Genomic DNA, 25,715 nt, shown 5'->3' with positions numbered 1-25,715 from the left:
CCCCTTCTTCAGGTGAGTGGGAATTCTGTTCACAAACAGAGCATATAAAGACACAGACTCAATTTACATGAATAATGGTTGGAATGCGAATACTTACAACTAATCAAGTCTTTAAGAAACAAAACAATGGGAGTGGAGAGAGCATCAAGACAGGCTAAAAAGATGTGTATTGTCTCCAGACAATACAGCCAGTGAAACTCTGCAGGTCCACGCAACTGTGGGAGTTACAAATAGTGTGACATGAACCCAATATCCCGGTTGAGGCCGTCCTCGTGTGTGCGGAACTTGGCTATCAGTTTCTGCTCAGCGACTCTGCGCTGTCGTGTGTCGCGAAGGCCGCCTTGGAGAACGCTTACCCGAATATGGTATGTACAGACTAAATCAATGGAAAATTCAGTCTTGTTAATAATATTGTATGCAGTTTTTAATAACATTGGATACATGGCACAGAAACATGCTCAACTAGTCTATGCTGCTCCCAATGCGGTCTACTCTACATCAGCGAGACTAAATGCAGACTGGGTGACCACTTTGCTGAACACCGTCGGTCCGTCTGGAAGCAGGACCCAGACCTTCCTGTCGCTTGCCACTTCCACACACCACCCTGCTCTTCTGTCCACATGTCCGTCCTTGGCCTGTTGTAATGTTCTAGTGAACCCCAACACAAACTGGAGGAACAGCGCCTCATCTTCCGACGGGGCACTTTACAGCCTTCCGGACTGAACATTGAGTTCAACCACTTAAGAGCATGAACTCTCCTCTCCATCTTCAACCCATTTCCATTTAATTTAATTCATTTCATTTCACCTAATTCTCCATTTTATCGCTCTTCTCCCCCTCCCCCTCCCCCCTCCCCCTCCCCCTCCCCCTTCCCTTCAGGCCGACTGCCACATTCCTCAGGCAGTCCTTTACCTAGCAGTACCTTTGTTTTGCCATTAACGCAATCTGGTCTCTTAATGGACACTTTCAACGCCTTCTCAGCCTTCTGCGTGCTCATTTACATTCCCTTTGTCCAATTCCACCAACCCTCATAGTATAAATCTCTGCTGACTCTCTTTCCTCTCAGCTCTGACGAAGGGTCATCTAGACTCGAAACATTGGCTCTACTCTCTCTCCACAGATGCTGTCATACCTGCTGAGATTTTGTTTCAGACCCCAGCATTTTGCATTTATCCTTGTTGTAGTCTGTGCTGGTGCTAGGGTTCCAATCCATACGAGCCTCCTCCCACCTTTCCTCGTCTAAATCTATCATCATAACCTCTCTTTCCTACTTTCTCAACTAGTTTTCCCTTAAATACAGCTATACTATTCGCCTCAACAATCCACACGCTCCACACCCTTATCCTGAGCACTTGTAACACCTTAGCATACAGGACTATGGACCGAGTGTTGGAGAATGGGATTAGATTAGCTTGATGGCTGGTGGAGACACAATGGGCCAAAGGATCTCTTTTTGTGCTGTAAATCTCTATGATTTACCACTCATTAGACCAAGAGGAGTTTTGATGGAATTCCCATTTGGATTTCTTGGTGATAGTTTTGTATTGATGGCCTCCAGTTGTGCTCCAGAAGAGGAAACAGACTATCAAATCCTTTTATAATTTTAAAGACATCTAAACACCCTGTCCCCCATCCCACCCCATCAGCCTTAATTCTCCAATCCTTCCCTGATATATGTGTACGCACACATTTCTTACACTACCTTTATACTTCTTCTCTGCACTTTCTCTAGTGCCTCAATATCCTTTCAATGGGAAGCGTGACCAGAACTGCATGCAATACTCTTTTTAAGTCCAGTCTAACCAAATTTTGATGCACGTTGAACATAACCTCAGAACTTTTTATTTCTATCCCTTCAGAAAAATAACCTAGTGCTTGGGTTTTTTTTATTTATGACCGTGTGCAACATAGCATTTGTACTCCTGTGATTCATTAGTTTCTATACCCCACCTTACTGCCAGTCTCTGACATTGAAATTTAACTATCTATGGACATGAGTCAAATTCAATTAAGACTTTAATTGTTGGAGCCTTTGTTCTTTCTTACTACTTAATTAGTTTTTATTTCCCATTTAACTTGATCTTTCTTCTCTTCTTTCTCTATCTGGTTTGACATTGAATTCATCCACACTAATTTACAATTCCTTCTCAGTCATAGAATCCTACAGTGCAGAAGGAGGCCTTTCGGCCCATTAAGTCTGCACCAATCACAATCCCATTCCATCGCCAATACCCCTTGCATTTACCCTAGCTAGTCCCCCGACTCTAAGGGGCAATTTATCATAGCCAGTCCACCTAACCCGCACGTCTTTGGACTGTGGGAGGAAACCCACGCAGACACGGGGAGAACGTGCAAACTCCATACAGACAGTGACCCGAGCTGGGAATCGAACCCAGATCCCTGGCGCTGTGAGGCAGCAGTGCTAACCACTGTGCCACCGTGCCGTCCTTGTGCTGTTTCTTTCACAAAGAGAAGCAAGTGACCGTTTACTCGGGTTTCAAATGCTCTCTGTCTCTCACCGCACCACGAGCAGCTCACACCTCCCATATAATAAAAAAAACATAAAACATAGATTTGCCTTGGCACTTCTGTCTAATGGCAGATTCACCCAGACAACAACATTTTGGGCTGAAATCAACCAAAGTGGGGTAAATGAGTAAGCAAGATTGTAATGGTTCAACGATGGTGCTTATAGAAAGCAGGGTTAAAGCAAATAGCAGTGTTTTGTTCTTAATGTTGACAATCACTGCTTTCTGTGTAGAAATTGTTTTTCCTGGGCTCCATGCTATTTTGAAATTGGTTTCCTATATTAGAAGTTGGTGGCTCTGGAACCTTATAGTTCCAGGAGACTGTAAGAAATATATACTCCAACCAATATTCTTCCTCTGAGAAGTTCTGTTCGTTATTTTTCAATCGCTGTTTTCTGTAGCTGCACTGAAGCATACTGCTAGATCCAATAGGGAAATTTCACTGTACCTTCATTGCAGTGTTAATGTAATCCTACTTATGACGAATAAATAAACTTTACTTTAACTTTAGCTCCTCCTGCAGCAGATATGGAAATGTGTTTCCACATTCCTAGTGATATGCAGGTCCATATACTGTATATGAAGCCACAGGACTTTGGAAGGGTATTCAATGAATACTACTCACAGTTCTTCATTTCGGAAAAGGAGAAGGTAGGTACAGGTTTCGGATAAAGGGACTCTGAGGAACTCGCACCACTTGACATAGGAAATGAAGAGTTATTGGAGGGTCTGACAGGCTTAGAATCCCTACAATACAGGGGCCATCGTCGTACTGAACAGAACGGATTACTGCAAAGAAGTGTACCGACAACTGAACAACGAGGAACACTACAGACAGTTACCCACAGATCCGACCAAAGAACACACCCGTCAACTCAACACTCTGATCAAAACCTTTGATCTGGACCTTCAAAACACCCTCCGTGCTCTCATCCCACGTACTCCACGCGTTGGAGATCTCTACTGCCTCCCAAAGATACACAAGGCAAACACACCCGGCCGTCCCATCGTTTCAGGCAATGGAACCCTGTGCGAGAACCTCTCCGGCTAGGTCGAGGGCATCCTGAAACCCATTGTACAAAGAACCCCCAGCTTTTGTCGCGACACTACGGACTTCCTACAGAAACTCAGCGCACATGGAGCAGTTGAACCAGGAGCACTCCTCGTCACAATGGATGTCTCGGCACTCTACACCAGCATCCCCCACAATGATGGCATTGCTGCAACGGCCTCAGTACTCAATGCCGTCAACTGCCAGTTTCCAGATGCAATTTTACAACTCATCCGCTTCATCCTGGACCACAATGTCTTCACCTTCAACAACCAGTTCTTCATCCAGACACACGGAACAGCCATGGGGGCCAAATTCGCACCTCAATATGCCAACATCTTCATGCACAGGTTGGAACAAGACTTCTTCACCGCACAGGACCTTCAACCGATGCTATACACTAGATACATCGATGACATTTTCTTCCTTTGGACTCACGGTGAGCAATCACTGAAACAACTATATGATGACATCAACAAGTTCCATCCCACCATCAGACTCACCATAGACTACTCTCCGGAATCGGTTGCATTCTTGGACACACGCATCTCCATTAAGGATGGTCACCTCAGCACCTCACTGTACCGCAAGCCCACCGATAACCTCATGATGCTCCACTTCTCCAGCTTCCACCCTAAACACGTTAAAGAAGCCATCCCCTACGGACAAGCCCTCCGAATACACAGGATCTGCTCGGATGAGGAGGATCGCAACAGACACCTCCAGACGCTGAAAGATGCCCTCATAAGAACAGGATATGGCGCTCAACTCATCGATCAACAGTTCCGACGCGCCACAGCGAAAAACCGCACCGACTTCCTCAGAAGACAAACACGGGACACGGTGGACAGAGTACCCTTCGTCGCCCAGTACTTCCCCGGAGCGGAGAAGCTACGGCATCTCCTCCGGAGCCTTCAACATGTCATTGATGAAGATGAACATCTTGCCAAGGCCATTCCCACACCCCCACTTCTCACCTTCAAACAACCGCACAACCTCAAACAGACCATTGTCCGCAGCAAACTACCCAGCCTTCAGGAGAACAGTGACCACGACACCACACAACCCTGCCACGGCAACCTCTGCAAGACGTGTCGGATCATCGACACAGATGCCATCATCTCACGTGAGAACACCATCCACCAGGTACACGGTACCTACTCTTGCAACTCGGCCAACATTGTCTACCTGATACGCTGCAGGAAAGGATGTCCCGAGGCATGGTACATTGGGGAAACCACGCAGACGCTACGACAACGGATGAATGAACACCGATGGACAATCACCAGGCAAGACTGTTCTCTTCCTGTGGGGGAGCACTTCAGCAGTCACGGGCATTCAGCCTTGGATCTTCAGGTAAACGTTCTCCAAGGCGGCCTTCACGACACACGACAGCGCAGAGTCGCTGAGCAGAAACTGATAGCCAAGTTCCGCACACATGAGGACGGCCTAAACCGGGATGTTGGATTTATGTCACATTATCAGTAACCCCCACAGCTTGCCTCCTGGGCTTGCAGAATCTCACTAGCTGTTCTGTCTGGAGACAATACACATCTCTTTAACCTGTGTTTAATGTTCCCTCCACCCACATTGTCTGTACCTTTTTAAGACCTGGCTGGTTGTAGGGATTCGCATTCTAATCAGTATTCTGCAACTTGATTTTGTGTCTGTTTGCACTGTTTGAGAGCACATTTCCACTCCATCTGACGAAGGAGCAGCGCTCCGAAAGCTTATGGTATTTGCTACCAAATAAACCTGTTGGACTTTAACTTGGTATTGTGAGACTTCTTACTTAGTAATAGGACACAGTGTGGTAGTAGAAAACTGTCTTAATGACTGGAGGCCTGTGTCCAGTAGCATACCACAAGGTTCAGAACTGGGACCCTTATTGTTTGTAATATACATAAATGATATTGGTGATAATGTGGGGGAATGATTAGCAAGTTTGGAGATGACACCAAGTTTCTGCTTTTATTTCATCTCAGATAAATCACGGTGATAACTTTCTGTTATTATTGGGTACAGGATTAGGGGCTGGTTTTGGAGGCGATCTCACGAGAATTTGGCAATGTGTCAGTTCCGGCAAGAAAACAGGAGTGACTCCTGCCAATGAAACAGCTCCCCCAGCTCCACGTCTATTGCAGGGGATGGCAGTCGGGAAGCCTGCACCTTATTTCTCGGAGAGCGCCCAAACCAGACTGCTGAATGGAGTGCAAAAGAGGCAGGATGCACTCTATCCCTGGTCCAGAAGGCGTTGGGGTGGCACAGTGGTTAGCACTGCTGCCTTACAGTGCCAGGGACCCAGGTTCGGTTCCTGACTTGGGTCACTGTCTGTGTGAAGTTTGCACGTTCTCCCCATGTCTGCGTGGATTTCCTCCGGGTGCTCTGGTTTCCTCCCACGGTCCGCAAGATGTGCTGATTAGATGCATCTGCTGTGCTAAATTCTCCCTCAGTGTACCTGAACAGGCGCCGGAGTATGGCGATTAGGGTATTCTCACAGTAACCTCATTGCATTGTTAATGTAAGCCTACTTGTGACACTAATAAATAAACTTTAAAGAAAAATCTTCCAGCAAAGTCACCACTCCTGCCAGTGATGGAGTGGCAGCTCACTGCAAAACAGGACAGGGCAGCAGTGCCACAAGAAAATGAATGATATTCATTCAGCCAGGGTAAGTGAGGCTCATGCACTCTTTATCTGGACTGCCTCGTACCTCCAACTTCATCTCTCATCCAGCGACTTCAGGCTTTGCCAACATCTGTGTGAGGTCCTCCTCTCGCCTCCCCTGATCACCATGTTCCCCCTTACCTGTTGCTATGCTCCTCACTCCAGCTTCCGCTCCAGATGCTGCCTGCTGCACCTCATTACTACCTTTAAATGTCAAGATTCCTGCCAACACTCTCCTATTTGTTTTGTTGCAGGATAAACTCAACCACAACAAGTGTGAGTAAGCACTCCCTGCCGGAGTCATGCCAGACAAAAGCCTCGTGCCATACAATGAGAGGGCAGTTGAGCTGGATGGAGAGGAGGAAGATGATCCCTACGCTGATGATAAAGGTGGACCACCAGACAGAAATGATAATCCTCAAGGAGATGTGAGTGATCAATGTCCCCTCATTTAACCCCTGTAATGCACTAATACAGTGCAAGGCAAAGCAGCCTGGACCATTCTCGTGCCCCCTGAACCCAGCAGAAACTAGTAGCTCAAGGGAGACATTTTGGATACTACCATGGAAGAGGCATCACTGGCGTCACCCATACTCAGCACTTGCGCAGATATCCTCACCTCGGTGGGTTTACTAAGTGGGCAGGCTTCTCGGTCACTCACTGGTGAACACCCCACAGCTGAAGATCCGCAACAGGTGGGGGCAGGGATGTCCCAGGGAACCGGCATTCGGAGGGATGCCGGAAGCCAGGACTTTACTGGGCCTCTGGCTGATGACGTGCCCCTGGGTCTACTCGTTCGAGAGCTTATGGAACCACAATAGCAGAAGGGATGGCAGCATCCCTCCACAGACTGTGAGGCTGACTGGAGGAGTCCAATTGCCTTCTGACCGAGAAGATGGTGCCGTCCCTTCTGCGCAACGAGGCAAGGGTGGCGCCCGCAGTGGAGACCTTGGCACATAGCGTGCACTCCATGGTAGGAGATGTCTACTCCGTGGTTCAACTCATGAGCTCCATTTCTAAGGGCATGAACTCCATGGTGCAGAGCTTCTACTGCATGGCGCAGGCACTAATGGGAATCCATGGGAGGATGGTGGGGCTTCTGAATCTCACACCAGCTGCCCCTCGATCTCATTTTGGAGCACAGGGCCCATCAGGCACCCAAAAGGATGAGGATCATCTGGGTCACAGGCCGTGGGTTCTACCCAGGAGACCCTGGGGGTGTCCAGCCTATCTGAGCCTTCCCTTCCTATGAATGACAAACCTCCAGCCCCAAACACCGATGAGGGCAGCACTGCGATACCCCATGCTGCCCAAAAGTAGGCCAGGACCCTCAAGGTCCAGGTCTTGCAGGGAACGGCCGCCAAAGTCATCTCAGGCAACAGGATGTGGAAGTCAGCAGGCCTCCACAACCTCAGCTGCGCATCCTGGGGAAGCACCTAGATGTAGTGGGGGTGGATGGAATTAAGAAATTATAGGCACCTAGTTGGCACGGGTGAAAGCAGGCACAAGTGTAGAGAGGTCACCACTATATAGTAACAAATAATAAATCACTGCGCTCACTCACAAAGCCTCCACCCTGTCATTTTATTCTGCCAAGCTCAGCGAACACTTACACCCCCAGCGCTTCATTTCTGTGCAGTGTGAGAATGGCTGTGCTATGTCTCTCCCACACTGAAGACAGAGTAAAGAAGCTCGTCCCCAACCCCTGGCTACTCTTCCCGAGACCTCATTCGTGGAAGGAGCAAACATCCGCATTCGTCGGGGCTAGAGCATTTCAATTGTGCATCTCTTCACCTGAGCGGGAGAGGCCAAAGGGCTGACAAGGTGCTGATTGCCTGTCCACCTCGAGTGTCCACCTCGAGTGTCCACCTCGAGTGTAAGATGAAAGTAAAAACCAGGAGCCAAATGCTTCGAGGGTCCTGCAGTGCCTGAGACTATCATTCCAGCTGTGTTGAACCCTATGATGTGCCCATTCATTGGCAGGGTACATACAGCTCTCAGTTAGGCAGGAGTCGGGCATATCGCTGAGGAAGAAAGAGAAGCGTCGCTTTGTCCTCGCTGCAAATCATCATCATTCACCTGCAGAATCAGGTCAGTGGCTTGAGCCGCCTGCCCTTGAAAATATGCAACTAAACGGTTAGATAAAGCTGACACAACGGGGGCAATTTCATGAGAAAAGTTCAAAGTGCCTAGCTAACGTGAAAACAGGAGAGTTTCAGATCCATTTTTTGGGCAAAAGATCGACTGGACCATTTCTAGCCACTAGAGGGACGGGGTGGGGTTTAACTTGCTCGGAAGGCTACTGCAGCAGCAGAGGGAGCCATTGCGCATGTGCAGACTTATATGGCTGCCCAGGCACAATGGCAACCAGTAGAGAGCTAACAGATCTGAGAGAGAGAGACCTGTCAGCTCTCTGTTGCAGCAGCCAGCTTCAACCTAGCACTCCCCACTCCAGATATCCCGGGGGCCCACGGCCGAACGCGAGAGCCTCCCACCCCCACCCACTTGGAAATATCGCCCCCACCACTCAGACTGATCACCCCCCCCACCCTCACCAATCACATGCTGAATGGCCCACCCTCCCGTAGGTCCTGCCCCCCCCCACCCCAGGCCTCGCTGCCATCAGGCCCTGTCCCTTCAGGCTCTACCCTTGGCACTGCCTGGTGGGGCACCCCCTCCCCCCCACTTGCCCTCTACCTTCCAGGGGGCCTCAATGGCCTCTGGTTCTACCGGCGAGCCTATCACAACTGGTCCCCGTTTGTGGGGAGCAGGTGTTTTTTTCACCGAGAGAACTTCTCCCGGCGCAGCCACAAAGGCGAGTGAGCCCAAATGATTGCGTCCGAGGCTCGTTAATAACATGCAAATGATGTTTTAAATATATTTAACAGGCGGAAGGCTGAACGTGCTGGATATCCGGTGCCAGTAAGATCACAAGAGTCAAGAAATTGGACTCAAACCTGGTTTCTCGGCTCTCTTGCGATTTTACCAGCTCTTCCCCACCCATCGATGGGCAGGGCAAAGTTTTAAAATCACCCCCAACATCTTTAACTTGACCTTACACCTATTGTGGGAGACTCCTATGGGCGGCATGGTAGCACAGTGGTTAGCACTGCTGCTTCACAGCGCCAGGGACCCAAGTTCGATTCCCGACTTGGGTCACTGTCTGTGTGGAGTTTGCACATTCTCCCCGTGTCTGCGTGGGTTTCCTCTGGGTGCTCTGGTTTCCCCTGTAGCGGGATCCCCTTTTTAACTCCACCCAACGGGCTCACTTTGGGCTTGGCACACCGATTGTCCAAACCCCACCACTGCCCGGGTGATCCTCTCCCTCTTACCGGTGGACTCACAGCCACCTCGTGCCTACTCCGCTAGAGAGAGAGAGAGGAAAGGAAAGCCTCTGCCCACCTTTACCTGGCAGCCTTTCCTAAGTGGGCGGTTTCGAAGTGCCCAGAGTACCCTCAGTTCTAGACTCCGGAATTATGGTAAGGGATATTTAATATTGTGACTTGGTCAGAGATTTTTGGTGAGAAATTGAAAAGATCAAAACGGACTCCAATGGAAGTCAAAGATATATATTAGAAATATTAGAAACCCTACAGTGCAGAAGGAGGCCATTCGGCCCATCGAGTCTGCACCGACCACAATCCTACCCAGGCCCTACCCCCACATATTTACCCGCTAATCCCTCTCACTTACGCATCTTAGGGGCAATTTTTAACCTGGCCAATCAACCTAACCTGTACATCTTTGGACTGTGGGAGGAAACCGGAGCACCCGGAGGAAACCCACGCAGACACGAGGAGAATGTGCAAACTCCACACAGACAGTGACCCGAGCCGGGAATCGAACCCGGGACCCTGGAGCTGTGAAGCAGCAGTGCTAACCACTGTGCTACCGTGCCGCTATAATATATATGTATTTGTTAAAACATCAAGGTCAAGATCACCAAACACCAGGAAAACAACACACAATGCCTTATGCTCTATAAGACCATAGCTATGGAAGGAATACTAAAACGGGCACAATGAGAATGCTTACTTTACACAAGTTTACCAGTGTCTTAAACTATGAAAGGTGCATGCAAAAGCACCCCCCCCCCCCCGTTTCCCCAAGCCTCATCCACTATGATGATCTCGGGAACTTCACGAATTACCAGAGGATACTCACAATCCTAGTTTAAATTGCTCAGTGGACTTCGGGCTGCGTGCTGGAGACGAACGAGAGGCAGGCAGGAACAGGAGAAGAGAGAGGAGAGAGAGAGACCAGAGCTTGCTTGTCCCTTTTTAAAACCTGAACCAGTGATTCTCTCACACAAAACAGTTTCTGATCATTGGTAGTTTCGATTGACTGGAACAAAAAGAGCCGGAACTGTCGGGACCGCCCTTAATCGATATTTTAATGTCTTTTAAATGTTCTCTGAGTCATCCTGATTGGAATCCCATCAGCGAGATGAGTCTTGATGTTGTTCATGGATGGAATGATCTCTGTTCTCATTGTCTTGCTGCTGGGCTATTTACTCCTCATCTGCTGGCCATGGTTTCTCCTTTGTTTCCTGTTGATTAGATCATCCCTGTCTCGACCTTCTCGTTATTCCCAGCCTCTTGCATATTCATGTGGCTGTAAAGTTCCTGGCAGCCAGCCGGCCATTTTCCTTATCCCTGGGTTCTTTAATCATGGAGGATTTGCGCGAAAACTTACACCCCCCACATTCTGAAAGATGTGCGGGTTAGGTGCATTGTCCCGAACAGGTGCCTGACTGTGGCGACGAGGGGAATTTCACAGTAACTTCATTCCAGTGTTAATGTAAGCCTTACTTGTGACACTAATAAATAAGCTTTAATTCACCACCTGCTACTCCCGCTCGTTGCTGAAGCGAGAAATGATCAGAGCATCCCTAGCTTGTCGGCCAATTCTGGCCCTATCCACTATCCAGTGATCTTCCTCCTTGGCAATTAATTGTGGTCAATTAATGCCCACTTTGGGGGGGGCCTCATTCCAACAGCGCCAGTGTTTAACTGGCAGCGTGTGAAGCCAATGCAAAGCACCCAGAGTAGCAGGTGCCGGGACAGGGAGATCTCCCACTTTAACAGGTCCCTTGGGCCCATTTGTAAGCCCCTGCAAGATTTGCCATTCGCGGGTTCCCCATCCCAAAATAGGCTCTCAAACTGTGACCCCCCCACCCACCCACCCCCCTCACCTGGCTCAATGGCTACTATCAAATTGGCAACAAGGCAAGACAACCAAATCCTGATCCAGCACCGCTTGCCAATTGGCCATTAAATAGTTACAGGATAGCTGCTGTTCCACTTGCCGCCCCCCTGACCTCGTAGCTGGACGGAAGAGAGGATGCTGGAGGGTGGAGGGAGGGTGGGCAGGCGGCAGGAATGCAGAGCTGTGTACGGTGCTTCACGTATCGGCCGTGTTCAGTTGGTAGAACTTGTACCTCTGAGTCAGGAGGTTGTGGGTTCAACTCCCACTCCAGGATTTGAGTACAAAACTCAAAGCTAACATTCCAGTTTGAGTACTGAGCCGTCTTTCATATCAGACAATAAACAGAGGTTCCATCTGCCCTTCCAATGGACGGAAAAGATCCCATGATCATGACGGTATTTTGAAGAATAGGGGAATTGTTCCCAGTGTTATTTCAGTATGTATCCCTCAATCAGCATCCCAAATCGGATTCATAGAATCCCTACAGTGCAGAAAGAGGCCACTGGGCCCATCGAGCCTGCACCATCAACAATCCCAGCCAGATCCTATCCCCGTAACTCCATGTACAAGATGAAAGCATGTAAAATCGCCGGCTCCAACGTATCCCTCCCTGATGAGCTCAATGCATTCTATGCCTGTTTTGAGCAAGAGGTCAGCAAGAGCTTCCACCCTGGAAGCCGCGGATGAACCTGTATCTGGGGTGACCATTGCAGATGTCAGAGCAGCTTTCTTGAAGGTCAACCCATGGAAAGCGACTGGCCTGGATGGGGTACCCGGACAGGCACTCAGATCCTGCGCGGATCAGCTGGCGGAGGTATTCACAGACATCTTCAACCTCTCTTTACAACAATCTGAGGTCCCTATCTGCTTCAAGAAGATGATCATCATCACGGTACCAAAGAAAAGCCAGGCAGTGTGCCTTAATGACTATCGTCTGGTGGCTCTGACATTCATCATTATGAAGTGCTTCGAAAGGTTAGTCATGGCACGAATCACTTCCAGCCTCCCAGACTGTCTGGATCCACTACAGTTCACCTACCACTGCAACAGGTCCACAACAGACGCCATCTCCCTCGTCCTGCAGTCAACCCTGGAACACCTAAACAACAGAGACACCTATGTCAGACTCCTACTTATTGACTACAGCTCAGCTTTCAACACCATTATTCCGACGAAGCTCATCCCAAACTCCGTGGCCTGGGGCTCAGCTCCGCCCGCTGCGACTGGATCCTGAACTTCCTTACCCACAGATCACAAACAATAAGGATAGGCAACAACAGCTCCTCCACGATCATCCTCAACATTGGTTCCTCACAAGGTTGTGTTCTCAGCCCCCTATTACACTTCTTATACACCTATGACTCTGTGGCCAAATTCCCCTCCAACTCAATTTTCAAGTTTGCTGATGACACCACCGTAGTGGCTCTGATCTCAAACAATGACGAGACAGAGTACAGGAAAGAAATAGAGAATCAGGTGAACTGGTGCAGTGGCAATAATCTCTCCCTCAATGTCAACCAAACAAAGGAGATAGTCTCGACTTCAGGAAGCGTAGTGGAGAACATGCCCCTGTCTACATCAACAGGGACAAAGTAGAAATGGTTGAGAGCTTCAAGTGTCCAGATCACCAACAACCTGTCCTGGTCCCCCCCCCCCATGCCGACACTATAGTTAAGAAAGCCCACCAACGCCTCTACTTTCTCAGAAGACTAAGGAAATTTGGCATGTCAGCTACGACTCTCCCTAACTTTTACAGATGCACCACAGAAAGCATTCTTTCTGGTTGTATCACAACTTGGTATGGCTCCTGCTCTGCCCAAGACCGCAACAAACAGCAAAAGGTTGTGAATGTAGCCCAATGCATCATGCAAACCAGACTTCCATCTGTTGACTCTATCTACCCATCCTGCTGCCTCAGCAAAGCAGCCAGCATTACTAAGGGCCCCACGCACCCTGGACATTCACTCTTCCACCTTCTTCCGTTGGGAAAAAGATACAAAAGCCTGAGGTCACATACCAACCAACTCAAGAACAGCTTCTTCCCTGCTGCCATCAGACTTTTGAATGGACCTACCTTGCATTAAGTTAATCTTTCTCTACATCCTAGCTATGACTGTAACACTACATTCTGCACTCTCTCGTTTCCTTCTCTATGAACGATATGCTTTGTCTGTATGGTGCACAAGAAACAGTACTTTTCATTAATACATGTGACAAATCAAATCAAAGTATTTACCCCACTAATACCCCAGATATTAAGGGGCAATTTAGCATGGCCAATCAACCTAACCCACACATATTTTGAGTGTGGGAGGAAACTGGAGCACCCGGTGGAAACCCATGCAGAGATGGGGACAATATGCAAACTCCGCACAGTCATCCGAGACCGGAATTGAACTTGGGTCCCTGGCACTGAGGCAGCAGTGCTAACCACTGTGCCACCGTGCCGTCCTGGCCATCATTGCATTGCTGTTTGTGGAAGCTTGCTGCACTCAAATTAGTTCCTGTGTTTCCCACATTGCAACAGTGACTGCACTTTAAAAGTGCTTTATCAGCTGTGCAGTGTGTTATATTGTGACCCTCTAACGTCGTCAAGAGATTTTGGGCTTTGTTTTGACCAAAAAGCATTTATTGATAAGAGAAAGAGATACAGGAGCTGCAGCTCTCGGCTGCTGTGGAGTCGGGCTCCAGTCTTTATGATGTTAATTACATGGCTGCTAAATGATTCTGCTTGAGAGACACTCCATCCTCTAGGGTGATTACTCTCCATTCCCGTTGGTCCTTCAAGTCAGGTGACCCTCTTCCACTGTATTGCCTTAAAGATGGTAGCCATGATGTGGAGATGCCGGCGTTGGACTGGACTACTTGCACAGTAAGAAGTCTCACAACACCAGGTTAAAGTCCAACAGGTTTATTTGGTGCTCTCCAAGGCGGCCTTCATGACACACGACAGCGCAGAGTCGCTGAGCAGAAACTGATAGCCAAGTTCCGCACACATGAGGACGGCCTAAACCGGGATGTTGGATTTATGTCACATTATCAGTAACCCCCACAGCTTCCTCCTGGACTTGCAGAATCTCACTAGCTGTTCTGTCTGGAGACAATACACATCTCTTTAACCCGTGTTTAATGCTCCCTCCACCCACATTGTCTGTACCTTTAAGACCTGGCTGGTTGTAGGGATTCGCATTCTAATCAGTATTCTGTAACTTGATTTTGTGTCTCTGTGCACTGTTTGAGAGCACATTTCCACTCCATCTGACGAAGGAGCAGCGCTCCGAAAGTTTATGGTATTTGCTACCAAATAAACCTGTTGGACTTTAACCTGGTGTTGTGAGACTTCTTATTGCCTTAAAGAGACAGATGCCACGGGGTAAATTTTCCCCTTCCGCCCGTCACAGGAATCTTAGTGTGTGAGGGGCGGACCATGGAAATGTCCATTGACCTCGGGTGGGACTTTCCAGTTTCGGGGCAAGCACGGCTGGAAAACCCTGCCCCATATACATAACAGTGGGGATGCCCAGTTGTTGTGAAAGATGCTATATAAATGTAAATCTTCCTTTTCAGCTAATTGTATTTAATGTTATGAATTCATGGCAATGTGTTGAATTGAAAGAACAATAACAAAAATGTATGTGTGTTTGAGGAGAAGGAGGGTGAGATATCTACAGTATTTGCCCATACTTTGAGGTTAATAGGATTGAGAGTTGAACATGAAATCTTTTTTAATTGCAGCGTAAAAATCAGCCGACTAGAATGGCGATTATAGCAGGAGCTGCAGCTGTAACTGCAGGTAAGCTCTAGTTGAGCAAACAATCTGTTTTTTTTTAAAGTAATGGTCAACAGAATTCCCGGGAAGGCTGTTACAGAAGTACGTCTAGTTCTTGTAGTGCCAGTTACTCAAATTGTGACAACGTGCAACAGTTTTATAAAGAAAGCCAGATCCCTTACTGCATTGCTCATGGGTAGTCGGAGGGTATCTCAAGGTTAACGTGCAAATTCTTTCGGCAGTTCAGAAGGCAATTGCAATGTTAGCATTCATGTCGAGAGGGCTAGAATACAAGAGCAGGGATGTACTTCTGAGGCTGTATAAGGCTCCGGTCAGATCCCATTTGGAGTATTGTGAGCAGTTTTGGGCCCCGTATCTAAGGAAGGATGTGCTGGCCTTGGAAAGGGTCCAGAGGAGGTTCACAAGAATGATCCCTGGAATGAAGAGCTTGTTGTAGGAGGAACGGTTCAGGACTCTGGACCTGTACTCGTTGGAGTTTAGAAGGATGAGGGGGGATCTTATTGAAACTTACAGGATACTGTGAGGCCTGGATAGAGTGGACGTGGAGAGGATGTTTCAACTAGTAGGAAAAACTAGAACCAGAGGGCACAACCTCAAGCTAAAACAGAGATGAGGAGGAATTTCTTCAGCCAGAGTGGTGAATCTGTGGAACTCTTTGCCGCAGAAGGCTGTGGAGGCCAGGTCATCGAGTGTCTTTAAGACAGAGATAGATAGGTTCTTGATTAATCAGGGGTTATGGGGACGAGAAAAATATCAGCCCTGATTGAATGGTGGAGCAGACTCAATGGGCCAAGTGGTCTAATACTGCTCCTATGTCTTATGGTTTTATGCTCAACTGACACTTCAGAGACTTGGACTAATAGCCTTGGCAGACATATCTTTGCAGGACTGAGGAGAGTAAGGAATTGCCAGGGATGTCATGTTTCCAACGTGTTGTTAACTTGAAATGAATCGAATAATCTCCTCACCAGTGCTTAGTTTAGGTTTCACCAGGGCCACTCGGCTCCAAGACTCAATGCAGCCTTGATCAAAATAATGGAAAAGAGGTGACTTTCAGACATGAAGTGAGAGTGAGTGCCCTTGACATTGAAGCAAAATTTGCCTGAGTGTGTTATCAAGGAGCCCAAGCAAAGTTGGAATCTGGCTGTTAATTATTCACTGCCTGGAGATATAAATCCATGGGCAGCAAGGTGGCCCAGTGGTTAGCACTGCTGACTCCCAACGCCGGGGACTTGAGTTCGATTTCCGGCTTGGGTGACTGTCTGTGTGGAGTCTGCACGTTCTCCCTGTGTCTGCGTGGGTTTCCTCCCACAGACTGAATGATGTGCTGGTTAGGTGCATTGGCCATACTAAATTCTCCCTCGGTGTAGCCGAACAGATACCAGAGTGTGGCGACTAGGGGATTTTCACAGTAACTTCATTGCAGTGTTAATGTAAGCCTGCTTGTGACACTAATAAATAAACTTAAAACTGAAACCTAACCAGCATAAAGCAAGATGGCTGTTGGAGGCCAACCATGTCAGTCTCAGGATATTGCCGTAGCAGTTCCCCAAGCTGAGCCTAACCATCACCTGCTTCATCCAGGACCATCATAAAATTAGAAGTTGGGATGTTTTTTATTTCTATGTCAGTTCCTCAGACAATGAAACAATTCGTGCCAGCAAGACCCAGATAACATCCAGACTTTGGCTGATAACTGGCAAGTAATGTTGATGCCAGGCAGTGACTATTTCCAACAAGTGTCCAACAACCTTCCCTTGACATTCAATAGCATCACCGCCACTGAGTCCCCATCCTGGGTTTCACCATTGACCAGAAACTAAACAGGATATGCCATCTAAATACTGTGGCTAGAATCTTATCACTGTTCACATCGGCCGGACTTTCACTGCAGCGGGACGGGAATGGAGATTTGACTGGCCGCCAAATTCTCTGACCTCGCTGCAGCGGAAGCGTGGTGTGAATGGCAGGTAAGGTCGCGCCTGTTACGGAGCTGTCATGATGGTTTTCTTGTTGTATTTAAAACTATTGTTCCCTCAGGTAGCCAGACAAAGTCGCAGAGTGGTTTCAAGATGAATTTATTAAAGACTATAACTATAGGACTCTAACTACGCCCCTTGACTCAAAGGTGACTGGGAACTCTGCTTTGAGTGTTGCTCGTTGAAATTGGATTTAGTGGCATCTCCTGCTTGAGTAAAAATTCTGTCTTTCTTGTCAGCTTTCTGGCCTTTGTGTCTCTGGAGCTTTTCCTCCTTCTCAGCATCTGTAGCTTCGGTTGGGCCTGTTGCAGGTATCCTTCATCAGTGCAAAACCCATTGAAGATGTCCTTTTATCTTCATTTCTCAGCATTCTTGAGGGTGGGGTTTGAACCCCAAGGCTGCCACCATGATTAATTCTGCTTTGGACACCATGGAGGCTTGTGTAGGCAAAAGGGTCAAATAAAATGGCATTAATTCAGGAATATTCATTTTAAAATTACTTGTGGTCAACTCACGGTATTGGCGGGATTTTCCACATCCCCTGTGGCGTGTTTTATGGAGGTGGTCCGCCATTGTCTGGCAGCTCCATCTGCCACCCTCAATGGAGTTTGTACGCACCTGCTGCCATTGGGAAACCTGCGGTGGGGGTTTGCCATCAGCGGGGCTGGATGGTTCTGCCAGCGGGAACGGCTGGAAAAGTTCAGCCTATATCCTAATTTTAACAGGGGTCAAAACTGGCCTGCAAACTAGCATGGACAACTCCCTTCACAACAATGCAAAGTTACTGATAAGAGTATTTAGATAATACTTTAATATTTGATAGATGGGTCGTGTAACGAGTCACTCTGGGTGGAGCTTAGAAACAGGAAGGGCGCAGTCACTATGTTGGGGGTATACTACAGGCCCCCCAACAGCCCAAGGGAAGTGGAAGAACGGATATGTCAGGAGATACTGGATAGGTGCAGGAAAAATAGGGTTGTTGTCGTGGGAGACTTCAATTTCCCTGGTATAGACTGGAAATCGCTGAGAGCTGGGACTCTGAATGGGGAGGAATTTGTAAAATGCGTACAGGAGGGTTCTTTGGAACAATATGTAGATAGCCCGACTAGAGAGGGGGCTATACTGGACCTAGTACTGGGGAATGAGCCCAGTCAGGTCTTCAAAGTTTCGGTAGGGGAACATGTAGCAAATAGTGACCACAATTCTGTTAGCTTTAGGATAGTGATGGAAAAGGGTGAGTGGTGTCCCAAGGGTAAGGTGTTGGATTGGGGGAAGGCTAACTTTAGTGGGATTAGGCAGAAATTGGCAGCTCTTGATTGGGAGAGGCTGTTTGAGGGTAAATCCACATCTGGCATGTGGGAGTCTTTTAAGGAACAGCTGTTAGGGCTGCAGGACAGGCATGTGCCTGTAAAAAAGGATAGGAAGGGTAGGATTCGAGAACCGTGGATAACCAGGGAAATTGAGGGACTGGTCAAAAAGAAAAGAGAGGCGTATGTTAGGTCCAGGCAGCTAAAAACGGAGGGAGCTCTGGAGGAGTACAAAGAAAGTAGGAAAGAACTCAAACGGGGAATTAGAAGGGCAAAAAGGGGTCACGAAATGTCCTTGGCAGACAGGATTAAGGAGAATCCCAAGGCATTTTTTTCATACGTTAGGAAAAAAAGGGTTGTCAGGGAAAAAAATCGGACCTCTCAGGGACAAAAGTGGGGAATTATGCTTGGAGCCCAAAGAAGTAGGGGAAATCCTAAATGAATACTTTGCGTCGGTATTCACAAAGGAGAGGGATGTGTTGACTGGGAGTGTCTCGGAGGGGAGTGTTGAACCGTTGGAGAAAATCTCCATTACAAGGGAGGAAGTGTTAGGTTTGTTAGAGAATATAAAGACTGACAAATCCCCAGGGCCTGATGGAATCTATCCAAGGCTGCTCAGGGAGACGAGAAATGAAATCGCTGGGCCTCTGACGCAAATCTTTGTCTTGTCACTGGACGCAGGTGAGGTCCCAGAGGACTGGAGGATAGCTAATGTGGTCCCGTTATTTAAGAAGGGTAGGAAGGATAACGCGGGTAATTATAGGCCGGTGAGCTTGACGTCCGTGGTGGGGAAGTTGTTGGAGAAGATTCTTAGAGATAGGATGTATGCGCATTTAGAAAGGAATAAACTAATTAACGATAGTCAGCATGGTTTTGTGAGAGGGAGGTCATGCCTCACTAACCTGGTGGAGTTTTTTGAAGAAGTGACCAGAATGGTTGACGAGGAAAGGGCCGTGGATGTCGTCTATATGGACTTTAGTAAAGCGTTTGACAAAGTCCCTCATGGTAGGCTGGTGAAAAAGGTTGGATCTCATGGGATAAAGGGGGAGGTGGCTAGATGGGTGGAGAACTGGCTTGGTCACAGAATAAGAAGTTTAACAACACCAGGTTAAAGTCCAACAGGTTTATTTGGTAGCAAAAGCCACACAAGCTTTCGAGGCTCTGAGCCCCTTCTTCAGGTGAGTGGGAATTCTGTTCACAAACAGAACTTATAAGACACAGACTCAATTTACATGAATAATGGTTGGAATGCGAATACTTACAACTAATCCAGTCTTTAAGAAACAAAACAATGGGAGTGGAGAGAGCATCAAGACAGGCTAAAAAGATGTGTATTGTCTCCAGACAAGACAGCCAGTGAAACTCTGCAGGTCCACGCAACTGTGGGAGTTACAAATAGTGTGACATAAATTCTGATTCTAGGATCGCATGATAAAGACTCAGGAGGAAAAAAGCAGAAATATTTATGTGAAATAGTGTGACATAAACCCAATATCCCGGTTGAGGCCGTCCTTGTGTGTGCGGAACCTGGCTATCAGTTTCTGCTCCGCGACTCTGCGCTGTCGTGTGTCGCGAAGGCCGCCTTGGAGAACGCTTACCCGAATATCAGAGGCCGAATGCCCGTGACCGCTGAAGTGCTCCCCAACAGGAAGAGAACAGTCTTGCCTGGTGATTGTCGAGCGGTGTTCATTCATCCGTTGTCGCAGCGTCTGCATAGTTTCCCCAATGTACCATGCCTCGGGACATCCTTTCTTGCAGCGTATCAGGTAGACAACGTTGGCCGAGTTGCAAGAGTATGTACCGTGTACCTGGTGGATGGTGTTCTCACGTGAGATGATGGCATCTGTGTCGATGATCCGGCGGTCGACTTCAGCGGTCACGGGCATTCGGCCTCTGATATTCGGGTAAGCGTTCTCCAAGGCGGCCTTCGCGACACACGACAGCGCAGAGTCGCGGAGCAGAAACTGATAGCCAGGTTCCGCACACACAAGGACGGCCTCAACCGGGATATTGGGTTTATGTCACACTATTTCACATAAATATTTCTGCTTTTTTCCTCCTGAGTCTTTATCATGCGATCCTAGAATCAGAATTTATGTCACACTATTTGTAACTCCCACAGTTGCGTGGACCTGCAGAGTTTCACTGGCTGTCTTGTCTGGAGACAATACACATCTTTTTAGCCTGTCTTGATGCTCTCTCCACTCCCATTGTTTTGTTTCTTAAAGACTGGATTAGTTGTAAGTATTCGCATTCCAACCATTATTCATGTAAATTGAGTCTGTGTCTTATAAGTTCTGTTTGTGAACAGAATTCCCACTCACCTGAAGAAGGGGCTCAGAGCCTCGAAAGCTTGTGTGGCTTTTGCTACCAAATAAACCTGTTGGACTTTAACCTGGTGTTGTTAAACTTCTTACTGTGTTTACCCCAGTCCAACGCCGGCATCTCCACATCTTGGTCACAGAAGACAGAGGGTGGTAGTGGAAGGGTCTCTTTCCGGCTGGAGGCCTGTGACTAGTGGTGTTCCGCAGGGCTCTGCATTGGGACCTCTGCTGTTTGTGATTTATATAAACGATTTGGAAGAAGGTGTAACTGGGGTGATCAGTAAGTTTGCGGACGACACAAAATTGGCAGGACTTGCAGTTAGTGAGGAGCATTGTCAGAAGCTCCAGAAGGATATAGATAGGCTGGAAATTTGGGTAAAGAAATGGCAGATGGAGTTCAATCCTGATGAATGCGAAGTGATGCATTTTGGTAGAAATAATGGAGGGAGGAGCTATACGATAAATGGCAGAACCATAAAGGGTGTAGATACGCAGAGGGACCTGGGTGTGCAAGTCCACAGATCCTTGAAGGTGATGTCACAGGTGGAGAAGGTGGTGAAGAAGGCATATGGCATGCTTGCCTTTATAGGACGGGGCATAGAGTATAAAAGTTGGGGTCTGATGTTGCAGATGTATAGAACGTTGGTTCGGCCGCATTTGGAATACTGCGTCCAGTTCTGGTCGCCACACTACCAGAAGGACGTGGAGGCTTTGGAGAGAGTACAGAGGAGGTTTACCAGGATGTTGCCTGGTATGGAGGGGCTTGGTTATGAGGAGAGATTGGGTAAACTGGGGTTGTTCTCCCTGGAAAGACGGAGGATGAGGGGAGACTTAATAGAGGTGTATAAAATTATGAAAGGCATAGATAGGGTGAACGGTGGGAAGCTTTTCCCCAGGTCGGTGGTGACATTCACGAGGGGTCATAGGTTCAAGGTGAAGGGGGGGAGGTTTAACACAGGTATCAGAAGGACATATTTTACACAGAGGGTGGTGGGGGCCTGGAATGCGCTGCCAGGCAAGGTGGTGGAGGTGGACACACTGGGAACGTTTAAGACTTATCTAGATAGCCATATGAACGGAGTGGGAATGGAGGGATATAAAAGAATGGTCTAGTTTGGACCAGGGAGCGGCACGGGCTTGGAGGGCCGAAGGGCCTGTTCCTGTGCTGTATTGTTCTTTGTTCTTTGTTATATCCCTAATTGCTAACTGATGTTGTTACTTGACTGCTGATTCATATCCTTAATTACTGACTTATTTATGTTCACATACTTACTATTAGAATTCTTATATTTGTAACCAAGTGAAGTTATTGCTGGATTCCTACATAAAAATAAGAGCTCGTTATCTATCTTTTTAAGATTTATTTAGCTTTGTGAATTATACTCTTCCCTCCATCTTTCATGCTTTCTTCTTGTAATAAATTTGTGTTTATTCTTACAACCTAAGTTGTCTCAACAAAACTTCTGTACCAAACACTCGGCGAACCCAACTCCTGGACCCTTAACCCAGACCCTTTTAATATTCAGGAATATTATAATCTAGAGAAAAGATTACTGTATTTAGACTATCAGGAGGAAGGCAAAACCCCTGCTCTTTTCCCCTTTGGCAAAGCAGCAAGTTTGATTCACTGGAATCCAAAAAAGGCATTCATGAGTCTGGCTTCCTCTAGCTGCAGTTGAGGGAAATTAATCAGGGGATATGTCTGATCTTCTAGCTCCAAAATAAAGGGATTAGGATTGTAAAAACACTGCAGGCATTGTAGTCTTGAGTTTATTAACAGCAAGTCTTAATTAACAACTCAGAGCTTGTCCAGTGGAAGGCACAGGTATGGAGCTGACCCTATTCTAAGTCTTAACCTAACTGTGTCCATTTCTAGACTGACCCTGGCTCTGGGTCGGGTATCTTGCATCACTGTGTGGATGGTACTGTACTCAGGTTGCGCATTCATCCTTTATAGAACCATAGAATAGAATCCCTACAGCGCAGGAGGAGGCCATTCAGCCCGTCAAGTCTGCACTGACTCTGAAAGAGCATCTTACCCAGGCCAACCGCCTGCTCTGTCCCCGTAACACCGCACATTGACCATGGCTGATCCACATAACCTACACATCTTTGGACACTCAGGCCCAATTTAGCATGACTAATCCACCTAACCTGCACATCCAGAGCACCCGGAGGAAACCCACACAGACACGGGGAGAATGTGTAGACTCCACACAGTCGCCCAAGGCCAGAATGAGGCAGCAGTGCTAACCACTGTGCCACCTTGCACCAAACCCTTCTACTAGTTACTTTCAAATAATAACAATAGCAATAACATTAACAAAAGGAAGGACCAGTTAGTGACAGTGAGGGATATAAAATGGGACTGTCACTGTATAGTCATGTAGTGAACACAGCACTACCTAAACAAAGCACCGTCAGATTGCTGTGAACACATGATATTGTTATCATTTAGTGAGGTATGTGCGTATAATTTCAGTCCATTGCAACACACCGTGACTCATGAGTTTCAGTTGTTGGTCAGTGATATCCACAAACTTGCTGTTTAATTCTGCTCCCGCTATTAGGTTTTAGTGTCATTAAAGGGATACAGTTTCAATGGGGGTTCTCGCAAATACCTGCAATTACTTCTGAAAATCCAACAAAAACCTTATAGAAATAGCACAGCTATTCATTCATTCTGGATTTTCTCCAAAGCTATACGGTAGATGCTGGAGAGCTCCTCTGTAGGAATTCCAAACACAGCGCCTTCAGGAAAAGTTTGAAGTACAAATTGGATGTGCATTATGACTATAAACATAACAAAATGCTGGTTTGAAGTGTTCTGATGGAATTAAACTTATCTTGCATGACACTATTATATAGTTCAGGCTTTCGGCAACATTGTTAAATTGTGACACGGTGGCACAGTGGTTAGCACTGCTGCCTCACAGCGCCAGGGATCAGGGTTCGATTCCCGGCTTGGGTCACTGTCTGTGACGGAGTCTGCACGTTCTCCCCATGTCCATGTGGGTTGCTGCCGGGTGCTCCAGTTTCCTTCCACAGTCCGAAAGACGTGCTTATTAGGTGCATTGGCCATGCTAAATTCTCCCTCCGTGTACCCGAAAAGGGCCAGAATGTGGGGACTAGGGGATTTTCACAGTAACCTCATTGCAGTGATAATGTAAGCCGACTTGTGACACTAATAAAATAAACTTAAACTTTAAACGGTCTCATTCAGGCATTTTAATGTGAAAAGTGTCACTTGAATCCCTGGTGTTGTATACAGGAGCTTAATGTTAGGTCAACGTGTGCCATGTTTTGTCTTTCAGTTGGAGCTGTCATTGCTGCACCAGTGGTTCTGGGAGCAGTGGGATTTACCAGTGCTGGAATAGCAGCTGGTTCCTTTGCAGCAAGTATGATGTCTACAGCTGCTATTGCCAATGGAGGGGGTGTAGCGGCTGGAAGTCTGGTGGCTGTCCTGCAATCTGCTGGTAACGTTTAGTCATGGCCATTTATTTAGATTTAAATTGCTTAAACAGTTTGGGTTTATACTCACTGGAGTTTAGAAGGGTGAGAGGGGATCTGATCGAGATATATAAAATTCTAAAAGGAACTGATAGAGTAAATGTAGACCAAATGTTCCCTCTTATGGAGCAATCTTGAACAAGAGGTTGCAGGTATAGGTTGAGAGGCGGAAGATTTAAAACTGACATGAGGGGGAACTACTTCTCACAGAGGGTGGTGAATTTGTGAAACTCACTGCCCCAGAGCGCAGTGGAGTCTGAATCGTTGAATGGTTTCAAGAAGGAAATAGATATATTTTTGATTTTTTTTAAAAAGGGTTGAAGGGAACAGGTGGGGAAGTGGTTTGAGACCAGGGAGAGATCAGCTATGGTCTGATGAATGGTGGCTCGAAGGGCTGAATTTGCCTCCTCCTGCTCCTGATTCCTATGTCCCTATTAAAGCCACTCTGATAATGTTTGACTTCCTTGCATCCATGAGTAGTGCTGAATAATTTTTATATTACATCATTGTCTTGGAAGCTTCTTTCTGCTAAATGACATCTTTTGTAATAAGTGTCAGTCCATTATGTTTTGACATCAGCAATGGGCTAATGGGCTAATGATACACTGGTTGGTCTTATTGTAAATGGAAAAGAATGATCAAATGTCCAAGTTTTGGTCTGGATTGTGTCTTTCCCCAGGATACTATTTGGATCTGGAAGTTAGGAAATGTTAATTGACCTCATTGTGTGCAATAAATTCACTTTCATATTTTTCCTTTCTCTCTAAAGGGGTTATTGGGTTGTCGGTCGGTGCCAAAGCTGCTGTGGGAATTGGAGGTGGTCTTATAGGTTCGATCTTTGGTGCTAAAGCAACTCAAAAAAACTGAATGTCTCTTTCACTCTGAATATAAAATGAGAAAAATTTAACCAAAATTCAATAAAGTGCTGTCCATACTCCAGCTCGTTTTTCTCTTTTTTTGCCATTCTGACTATAAGTGTGGAAGGTATTAAGTAATAGATGATAATAAATGTATTCATTCGCAAGATGTGGGTGTCGCTGGCTAGGCCAGCATTTATTACCCATCCCTAATCGATCTTGCGAAGGTTGTGGTGAATCGGTGATGTCCATGTTGTATAGGTACACCCTGAATTGGAAATATTTCACTGCTCACTGTTAGGAGAGCAGTTCCAGGATTGTGACCCAGCAACCGTAAAGGGACTGATATATTTCCAATTCAGGATGGTGAGTGACCTGGAAGAGACCTTCCAATTGGTGGTGTTAGTAAGGGGAACTTTACAGGGCTGATTGTGCCATTATCATTTCCGATGCCAAGTGGTCTGTCCAGTTTCATTCCTTTTCAACTTTGTAGT

At 47.2% G+C, this 25,715-nt stretch overlaps 1 protein-coding gene across 3 annotated transcripts in view; it reads left to right on the top strand.

The window, feature by feature from the left end:
* LOC144508954 (interferon alpha-inducible protein 27-like protein 1) overlaps window positions 1–25,303 on the top strand; it is a 27,005-nt gene extending 1,702 nt beyond the window's left edge. For all 3 annotated transcript variants that reach the window (XM_078237171.1, XM_078237173.1, XM_078237172.1), the window contains exons 2-5: window positions 6,501–6,674; window positions 15,190–15,247; window positions 24,169–24,330; window positions 25,134–25,303. In XM_078237171.1, the coding sequence (XP_078093297.1) occupies window positions 6,549–6,674; window positions 15,190–15,247; window positions 24,169–24,330; window positions 25,134–25,231 (444 nt within the window). In that variant the 5' untranslated portion in view covers window positions 6,501–6,548 and the 3' untranslated portion in view covers window positions 25,232–25,303. The remainder of the gene's footprint in view (window positions 1–6,500; window positions 6,675–15,189; window positions 15,248–24,168; window positions 24,331–25,133) is intronic.
* Window positions 25,304–25,715: the final 412 nt, after the last annotated feature.

This window comes from Mustelus asterias, chromosome 21 (assembly GCF_964213995.1).
Source record: "Mustelus asterias chromosome 21, sMusAst1.hap1.1, whole genome shotgun sequence".
NCBI lineage: Eukaryota > Metazoa > Chordata > Chondrichthyes > Carcharhiniformes > Triakidae > Mustelus > Mustelus asterias.
The sequence above is the reverse complement of the archived record's forward strand: the minus strand, read 5'-3'. Positions and strand labels throughout refer to the sequence as shown.